At 36.9% G+C, this 10289-nt stretch overlaps 1 protein-coding gene across 1 annotated transcript in view; it reads left to right on the top strand.

Annotated features, from left to right (window-relative positions):
- LOC106882580 (threonine--tRNA ligase 1, cytoplasmic) overlaps positions 1-10289 on the top strand; it is a 42172-nt gene that overhangs the window by 13312 nt on the left and 18571 nt on the right. Inside the window, exons 4-10 of the mRNA XM_052965852.1 lie at positions 1761-1876; positions 3095-3224; positions 4425-4542; positions 4925-4989; positions 6537-6615; positions 7309-7455; positions 9220-9324. Of these exons, the coding sequence (XP_052821812.1) occupies positions 1761-1876; positions 3095-3224; positions 4425-4542; positions 4925-4989; positions 6537-6615; positions 7309-7455; positions 9220-9324 (760 nt within the window). The remainder of the gene's footprint in view (positions 1-1760; positions 1877-3094; positions 3225-4424; positions 4543-4924; positions 4990-6536; positions 6616-7308; positions 7456-9219; positions 9325-10289) is intronic.

The following is a 10289-nucleotide window of genomic DNA, read 5'->3' as shown; positions in this document are numbered from 1 at the left end:
TACGTAGCAATATTCTCTACCTACAGTTATCACATTCGGTTAAAATGTCTTACGGTTAAGCTGGTTCCTATGTATTTCCCTGAAGAGAAGATTACATCTTTATCAACATCACCTATTCCTGTAGAAGGAACCATTTGTAATCTTCGAAACATATGTTGAAATAAAAGAATTCATTTAACATATGTGTATTACTCCATTTACTAAATTTATATATATATATATATATATATATATATATATAAAACGTCACAAATGACAGAAAAATAGTTTGATGAAACTTCATTTAACAATAAGAAAATTCTAATATCACGACAAATTGTTTCATAACTTAAAAGCATGTAAATAATTTATTCTATTATATTTGATAATGAATAAATTACTTACATGCCTGCATTAATGCAAAATGCGAAAAATCCTTTAAAAAAAAACAGAATTTAAGCATATGTGTGCATTACTGTCTCCTTGCCCTAAGTTCATGTGATAGTTGTAGATGACTGTCATGCAAACAGTGTCCTTTGTCTCCAATCTTCCATGGAAACATGTCCAGTCATGAGAAATTATAACCTTATTTGGAAAGAGGTGAAGGTTGGCAACAGGAAGAGTATCCAGCCATAAAAAATTTGGCTCAACAGATTTTCTGACCCATGCAAGCATGGAAAAGTGGACATTAAAATAATGAATGCCAGGTCTGGAGGGAGGTGGGAGATAGTCCCTGGCCTTCATAGGCCTTACCATTAATATTCCTCTTGAACCTTTTTTAAGTCAACATGAGCAGGGAGAGATTTCCAGAGGGCTGATATTCTGGAAAGGGAGAACTAGGTGTAGCAGTTAGCATGGAACCTGTGGGTTGGATGCAATAAAGGTAATGAAAGGGGGAAAGAGGTTAGTGGTATGAGAGTAACATGAGCCTGGCCAGCTACAAGGCCATTATAGCAGCAGTAGAAAAGCCTGTGGGTCAGAAGCTGGAGGCTGTCTGTGAGTAATGTCATGCCAGTCACTCCTTTCTGTGTCACATAGACTCATAGGGCAGGTTTTCTGGATTCTCTGGTATATTTATACTCCCCACTGGACAGACGGTCCATCACTGGAATACTCATTTTTGCTGGCTCAATGTTTTGTTCAAGAACACAACGCATTGCCCAGTTCATTAATCGAAATCACAATCTTACGATCATTAGTTCAACATCCTAACCACTAAGCTAGGCACCTTCATGCCAGTCAGTCCTTTTTTTAAAAGCAGTCTTGTATACAGTAGCAGCCCTGTCACAAATGTGACAGCAGTACTGAGCTTTGTAGAATTTCAGTAAACTTTGGGTGTTGAAGTACTTTCTGGCACTGAAGAGAAGGGTCAGTTATCAGAATATAATCTTAACTGTTTTAAGGATGTGCTTTTGTAGAAGAGATCCTCTGTGATAGTGGGGGACTGATCTAATAATGCATGACATTTTCCTATTCTGCAAATATTCTGCCATCTCATATATATATATATATATTATTTAATATACACAATACATGTTTATGTTTATGTGGGCTACTAGTAGTTTCATATGTTGAGAAATACCTCAAACATTTTCATCAAACACAAACTACATATCATAATGAACTAAAACTTGAAACTATTAGTAACATATATAAACACGTGTATATTATATAATATTTATCTCTCACCAGATGGAATACATTTTTTTGTTGATTTTACCATCATGGAACTACATTATATATATATATATATTAAAGATAATGTTTGTTGTATTTTTCAGTCAGGGACTGGCTGATAACACTGTGATATCCAAGGTGAATGATGAATTGTGGGATATCGAACGCCCACTGGAAAAAGATTGCACCATCAAGTTTTTAAAATTTGATGATGATGAAGGTAAAAATATCTGGTTTATTTATCTAAACAATTTCACTGTAGTCACAATATTTAACCCTTTAACATTTAAACTGGCTTTATCCAACCCAAATATTTTACCTGTTTTATGTCCAAACCAACCAGGTCTGGCCTCTTACACTTACCCTACAATGTTATTCTAAAAGTATATAGTCACATCATTGACATCTCAAAGCTACGAGATAATGCATGATTGATTCAAAACAATGTGGATAAATAAGCTTTACATTTTGACAGAATAATCTGATTGCTAAAGGGTTAAATACAAAAAACTTGTTTATCGTTGCCAGTGCCCATGGACTGGCTCTTGTGCGGGTGGCACATAAAATGCACCATTTTGAGCGTGGCCGTTGCCAGTACCGCCTGACTAGCCTTTGTGCGGGTGACACGTAAAAGCACCCACTACACTATCTGAGTGGTTGGCGTTAGGAAGGGCATCCAGCTGTAGAAACTCTGCCAAATTAGATTGGAGCCTGGTGTAGCTATCTGGTTTCACCAGTCCTCAGTCAAATCGTCCAACCCATGCTAGCATGGAAAGCGGACGTTAAACAATGATGATGATGATGACTACTTCATATGTGGCCCATATATTTTGTCCCAGCTTGGTGTTCACAGCACACAGTCAGTGAATGGTTTCTACTGATTTTTTTTATAAGGAAGCGAAATCTTTCAGTCATTTCTTAGTTGTCCTGCTAGGTATTTTATACTAATGAATGCAAAGTAGCTTGAAATGCATATATTAATTCATAGTGGTAGCTATGAAATGACATTGGTGCTTAAAGCTTTTGTCTAAAGCAAGAATTTTTCTCCATGGCAAACTGCAGTGAAAGTGGCCTCTATGCCGGTCAAATATGTCCCAAAGATATTTGAACTTATGGAAAAGTTTTGTTTATTTCATGACACTGCTTCACGTGCCAATCATGTGTAATGTTAACATTTGACTGCTATAAAGTAGTGAGCTGACAGAATCGTTAGCACAGCATGCAAAATGCTTAGTGGCATTTTGTCCATCTTTAGATTCTGAGTTCAAATTCTGTTGATGTTAGCTTTGCTTTTTATCCTTTTGTGGTCTATAAAATAAGTACCAATTGAGCACTGGGGTTGATGTAATTGACTTACCCCTCCCCTGAACTTGCTGTCCTTATGCCAAGATTTGAAATCAATATTTAGTTGATATACTCTTTTTTTTTTTTATTCTAGGGAAACAAGTATTTTGGCATTCCAGTGCACATATTCTTGGAGAGGCCATGGAACTGAAATATGGTGGACACCTTTGTTATGGACCACCAATTGAGGGAGGATTTTATTATGACATGTTCATTGACGATGGGTATGTATTTTTGTTACTGTTAATGTCTCCCCTCCCCCACCTCCAAGCCAAAATAGGGGACAGAAAGTTGTACGCATTAGATTATTTCTCTTTATTCTTCTGTGTAACACTGGTAGTAAATTGGTAGACTGCAAGGTCTCTGAGCTCTGTCAGTGTGTGTGTGTGTGTCTCTCTCTCTCTCATTGCTCGTGGCCTTTGCAGATCTTAATCTGATGAGATTGATGCCGAAACTGTTCCTCTTGAATCTTTGTGAGTCAACCCCTGCAGTGAGAAATTACATGTTGTAAGGGAGCACAGTAATAGGGAAGATTTAAATATTGGTGAATATGGATGTAAAAAGGACAAAGACAATAGTGAGTTATTTGTAAAACAGAACAAAAGGAGGCAAATGTAGAGGTAGATGGACAGAAGTTTGAACAATTAAAAAAATCTTTCAAGTTTTTAGGACATAATATATCAGGAAGGTCACTGTGAAAAAGAAATTAATAAATAAGGCTAAAATATTTATAAGTATGAAAAAGACCTTCATGTCAGAAGACAGAACACTGCACCTAAAATTGAGACTAATAAACTGTTATATTTTGCTGATTGTCCTCTACTTGGTAAGAACTTGGACTATGTTGGAGAAAAAGCTGGAAACCATTGAGTTGTAGATCTTTTGCAGATTGGACAGATTAAGCTGGAAAAACTGGGCAGCATATGCTACAATAGTAGAAAAGCTGAAAATTAAAGACACCTTTTGTCAAGAATCAAGTCCACAAAGTTGTCGTATTTTGGACATAACAATGTACCACAAGTCATTACCTACAATCCTGATAGAAAGTGTGGAGGGGAAGAGACCAAGAGGTCATTAAAGACATTTGTGGACTGATACCATGGAAGAATGGATTGGGAACAAGAGCCTGACTGATTGTATGCATGCAGCACAGAGGGAATTGCTGAGTCTTAACAGGCTGACCCTTTGACACAGGGCAGGCTCCTGACTGATGGCTACTCTGAAATTAAACCTATTTTGCTATGATATCCGCATTTAAAATATACATTCTATTGCACCATAACTTTACACTTGAAACATAGAAATTGACACAAGATCTTTCATTTTTTCTCTTACTTTACTGTATCGAGTTCACTTATCCCTTTATTTAGTCATCAAACTGTTTCCGCATCTTCCATTATATTACATACTATCTTTTGCTTCAGGCAAGTATCGAGTAATGATTATAACGCCATTGAAACTGCTGTCAAGTCAATAGTGAAAGAGAAGCAACCTTTTGAAAGATTAGAGGTGAAGAAAGAAGATCTTTTAGAGATGTTTAAGGTATTTACAGCTGGAACAAAGCTACTTTCACTTTGACTAGATTAATATACTTATTTCTCAAATTGAATAAATTACTTTGCTTTAGGGGAAGTGAAGTCTAACATTTTAATTGCTCAACAAAAGATTCTATGTAAAGGGCCTGACTTTTCTTCTTCACAGCAAAATCATTTATTCCATCAGTAATTTCTTTGGATTTTCTGTTGTTTGATGTCTGTTTTTCCATGCTTGATTAGGTTAGATGAGAAAACATTTGAGGAAGGATTTTTACAGCCTGATGCTCATTGTTTTATCACGACCTGTAAAGAATCCTGCTAGCCTAAGAATAATCTGGATTATAGCATTAATGATAATTTTGTCCAATTTTCTTCCTCTCTTTCTTTAGTATAACAAATTCAAGCAGAGAATTCTGAATGAGAAAGTCACCACGCCAACAACTACGATATATCGGTAAGTAAAGCATGATTTTCTTATCTCATCATGTTTATGATTTACCTACGTAAACATATGTGAAATTGATGGACAAAATCATTTCCCTCGAACCTTTTATTGGTACTCAAGAGTCTACAATCAAAGCTGACTTGTTGATCATTAGTTATTTAGACTTGGTTGCTCTACAAACAAAGAAAAAGCTTCATTCATTCCAAGATTTTGTTTCCTTCATTACACATTGTTATAATCTGAAATGTAATCTCATACAGCAAGCAATATTTCTAAACATGTAATTATTAAGTGGGTAAGATTCCAAGTGCTTGATAAAGTTAATGATCATCATCATCCTTTACTGTCTGTTTTCCATGCTGGCATGGGTTGGATGGTTTCACAAGATCCGGGCAAGTTGCAGGACCACATCAAGCTTCAGCATCAGGTTTGGCATGGTGTCTACAGCTGGATGTTCTTCCTAATGCCAAGCTGCTTTACAGAGTGAAGTGGATGCTTTTTTCCTGGCACCAGCATTAGTGAGGTTGCCACATAACTTGCACAATAAAAGAACAGAAAGACAGAAAAAGGAGAAAAGCCCCCCCAACTAAATAGGGGGAACTCAAAAATCATCATCATTATCACCACCACTATCATCATCATCTTCACTCATTTTTTTATGTTGGTATGGATTGGGCAGATTGACAGGATTTGACCAGCTTGCAGAACTGCACTGAGCTCCAGTCTCTCAGTTTTGACATGGTTTCTACCCCTTCCTAACACCAATCATTTTGTATTGAGTGCTTCTTTTTATGCCCCTGGCACTAATGAGGTAAAATAATTTGCAAAACAAAGTAAAGAAAAAGTCCTCTTCACTGTGTGGAGAGTATACTTGAGAGAGGAGGAGGTGACCTTATGCCAGCTGTTGCAAAGCTAAAGTATGATAGAAAGACAAAGAGGGTGGTGGTGAAGTACCCAAATGAACTTTCACGGTACAAGGAGGGGAGTATGAGAGAATACAAACAGTGGATCAAGAGCAAAAGGAGAGGGTAGATAATTTCATAAGAGTGAGAGGAGAGTGATATCACTAAGGCTGGATGTGGGGCTGATCTCAGAAGCATTCAAGCAGGTGGATCTGTTAGTACTAGAGTAAGAGGAAATGTGTTAAGCTGGTGGATCTATGCTAAAGCAATGAGTGGGAAGCAAGGTGGTATTCCATTAAGGTGAGATGCGGAGGGTTTGCAAGCCAGTAGGCAGGAAGGTCATCAGGTTGGCTGTGGAGGTAGTGGAGATTACCTCAAGACAGCTCCTGATCCACAGCTTTCTTGAGGTAACCTAGAAGGGGCAGGCAGTGCTGTCAAGGGTAGTGGTAACTGGACACTTGCTGGGGTTTGATCAACCTTGGCTGGGTCAACCGGAATCAGTGTATCTGATGTTGAAAGATTCAAAACACCTGATGACCCCAAGAAACATCACTGATGATGCATCTTGGTGCATCACAGGATGATATATGAAAAATAATCTACATAATTTTAATTCTTACTGTTTTGAAATGAAATTTTTCCTTCTCTGACCAGATGTGGGTCTCTGATTGACTTGTGTCGCGGGCCTCACATAAGGCACACTGGTAAAGTGAAAGCTCTTGCTGTTACCAAGGTAATTTTCATTTTGTTTTTCACCACCTTTATAAAAACTTACTTTCAAAGTGGGGTTTTTTTTCACTCTCTCTTTTATATTTTATTTCCCTTTTCACTTTTCCTAATTTTATCACAGTACACCACCTGATGTTCTACTGCCTAATGGCTTGGACATTCATTAAAAGCATATGTTCCAACCCTGCTACAGGCATTGCAATGTATATATCCTTAGTCAAGTCACATTACTTTTTGCTCTAAACAAACTTATGTATTTCTATTGTTTGGTTTGCATGTTGTCATTGTAAAGCTATATGTCATCATAACTATAAATCTACATGTTATCATAACTATAAAGCTACATGTTATCATAACTATAAGCTACATGTCATAATTGTAAAGCTAGATGTTGCCATAACTATAAGCTACATGGTATCATAATTATGGAGTTTCATGTAATCATAGTTAAAGGCTACATGTCAATAATTATAAAGCTACACGTCATAATTAGAAAGTTACATGATAGTGAGTGATGGTAGTATTTTCCTGCCAAAAATGCAGCTGGCAGACTTAACCTAGTCTCCTTTAAAAGTTTGTACCCATCGCATACATTATCATTTTTTTCCTGAATAAATTATCCATACATCATTTTCTTTTATCTTCCTCCCACTTACATACTACTTTCTTTCTCCTCCCCCCTCTCTCTTTTCTGTAGAATTCCTCCACTTATTGGGAAGGTAAGGCTGAGGCTGAATCTTTAAACAGGATATATGGTATATCCTTCCCAGAACCAAAACAAATGAAGGAATGGAAACATTTGCAAGAGGAAGCAGCAAAGAGAGACCATCGTAAGATAGGCCGGGTAAGTAGAATGTTTCATTGTTGTCTTCTATGATGCAAGGTTAGTTTCTTTTCTGTATAACATGGGTGGGGGTGGAGGTGCAATGGCCCAGTGGTTAGGGCAGCGGACTCGCGGTCATAGGATCGCGGTTTCGATTCCCAGACTGGACGTTGTGAATGTTTATTGAGCGAAAACACCTAAAAGTTCCACGAGTCTCTGGCAGGGGATGGTGGCAAACCCTGCTGTATTCTTCCACCACAACTTTCTCTCACTCTTACTTCCTGTTGTGCCTGTAATTCAAAGGGTCAGCCTTGTCACACTGTGTCACGCTGAATATCTCCGAGAACTACGTTAAGGGTACATGTGTCTGTGGAGTGCTCAGCCACTTGCACGTTAATTTCACGAGCAGGCTGTTCCGTTGATCGGATCAACTGGAATCCTCGACGTCGTAAGCGACGGAGTGCCAACAACAACAACAACATGGGTGGGGGTAACTTTATGGAAATATAGTGGTGGTGGTGGTGGCGACGATTATGGTCAAAGATGTTCCTTCCACAATCATCTGTCTTTTATTCAGATAGGCATGTGCATGGCTATGTGGTTAAGAAGCTTGCTTCCCAACAATGTGATCTTAGGTTCAGTCTTACTGTATGGCACCTTGGGTGTCTTCTAATTTAGCTCTGGACTGACCGAAGCCCTGTTAGTGGATTTAATAGATGGAAACTGAAAGAAACCTGTCATATATGTGTTTTTGTGTAGCCTTCTTTAGACACCAGGTGTTGTCATAAACAAGTGTTATTGTCATACAACTGATGTTGTTCATTTCCAGTCTTCTGTGAAAAACGTCCTTGTTTGAATAAAGATGAGGGTTGGCAACAGGAAGGGCATCCAGCTGAAAAGTATCTACCTCAACAAATTCTGTCTGATCCATACAAGCATAGAAAAGTGGATGTTAAATGATGATGATGATACTGTGACTGAATGTTCTGGTTTTCAAGTGATACTTCTGGACAAGGCCTCCAAGAGAATTTTAGGAAGGCATATCAAAACTACTTACAGTCCTCAGGGATCGAGGCAGAAGCCTCTCAAAATTCAAGAGGCTGAGCCCTGTTTAGGAAATTGAGGATACAACAGATAGGCCCCTCTTTGGCTCTCCAGATTCCAAACCGATGTTCTGACAAATTCACAAACCCCCTCCCTCCCCTTATTGGCACTGGTGCTGAATTCTCAGTTTTCTGCAGTCTGACAACAGAGTTCATTCTTATTTCACTGTTGAGTGATTGTGATTTTGGAGGTAACAGGAAACTTGATTACATAAAAAAATTGACCTTTATTCCTGTAGGTTTTTTTGTGAAATACAACCTTCTTTTTGATAAGCTACGGATGGAATGAGACAAACAGTTGTGGGTTCTTGTTCCATTGCTGTCCATGGTCAATTTGTTTTTGGTTGTGTTAACTTCCCTTTGTTAAGGCACATATGAATATAAGGTTGTGAGTTGTGTTCCTTGATTAGATGGTGCGTTATTTTCTTGCCAGTACAGTCCCCTTTTAGTCTAGCAGTCATATCCTTGATATTTTGAGGGCAGCAAACCATTTGTAACTACAGAGAGGTATGTAACACAAGTAGTGAAAGCATGGTGCATGCCATAAAGTCATACTTGATTGTAAGTGATAGCTGTGGATATATATTTAATGGGTTTAGGAAGAATCAAAGAGAATGAAAATCAACGCTGGATCTTGATTTCTTGTACTTAACCTGCCATTTGTTTCAATTCTCTTTTTCAGGAACAAGAACTGTTTTTCTTTCATGAACAAAGTCCAGGAAGTTGCTTTTTCCTACCAAAAGGGGCCCACATTTACAATAAACTTATTGAATTTATTAAAGTAGGTGTACCTTTTAAATTTCAATTTATTTAATTTTTTGATATTTTTGTTGTTGCAACAATGCTCCCTTCGTTCTGACTTTAGTTTTTTATTATATCAGTCTAATGACTGCCATAAGTAAAAGAAGATAATCACAATTTATTCTCCATAAAAAACCTATGTCTGCAAAATTTCATTATAAAAAGGTATATTTTTCAGAGATTTCTGATATTAACTCTTCATCTTTCTCTCTCTCTTTTGTAAAGTACGATCGGAGAATTGAAGTGATTCTGCTTAAACCTTCCAATAATTGTTGATTTTCGTAATAGTATTTATTCCATGTAATCTCCATAAAATATCTCTACTATTTTTTGTGATAGCTCCAGCTGTTTTTCTTCATTTCTTTTTAGCATTTGCATGCTATGAAGGAATAAATTTTGAAATTATTTGTTTTTAATGGTCAAACTCAAAAGTAAATAAAGCTATAAATAATGGCATGTAAATATTGGGGTAAAAAAATCCCTTGGGATAGGAAAAGCCAAAGACTATTTCTGTCATGTTTACAAAAGATAGGGGTTCAACGTCTTTCAGACAGCCTTCAACTTTTGTCTATCCAAAACGATTTTTTAAGCCTTTAGCATTTAAAATGATCATACCCGGCCAGAATATTCTACTTATTTTATGTTTAAACCAACCAGATCTTCCCTGTCATACCTACCCTGCAATGTCATTCTAAAAATAAAAAAAAATCACCTCATTGAAATCTCACAACTATGAACAAATGAACAATTAATTCAAAACAGTGTGAATAACTAAGCAATACATTTGACAGTAATCTGAATACTTAAGAGTTAAGATAGTATATATATATATATATATATATATATATATATCTGCTAATATTTATAGCTTTGTTCAACTGTTAAAAACAAATTATTTTACGTTCTCTCAAAGTTTCTAAATTCTTATGATGTAAAAACAAATTTTGATTT

This window comes from Octopus bimaculoides, chromosome 2 (genome assembly GCF_001194135.2).
Source record: "Octopus bimaculoides isolate UCB-OBI-ISO-001 chromosome 2, ASM119413v2, whole genome shotgun sequence".
Lineage (NCBI taxonomy): Eukaryota > Metazoa > Mollusca > Cephalopoda > Octopoda > Octopodidae > Octopus > Octopus bimaculoides.
The sequence above is the reverse complement of the archived record's forward strand: the minus strand, read 5'-3'. Positions and strand labels throughout refer to the sequence as shown.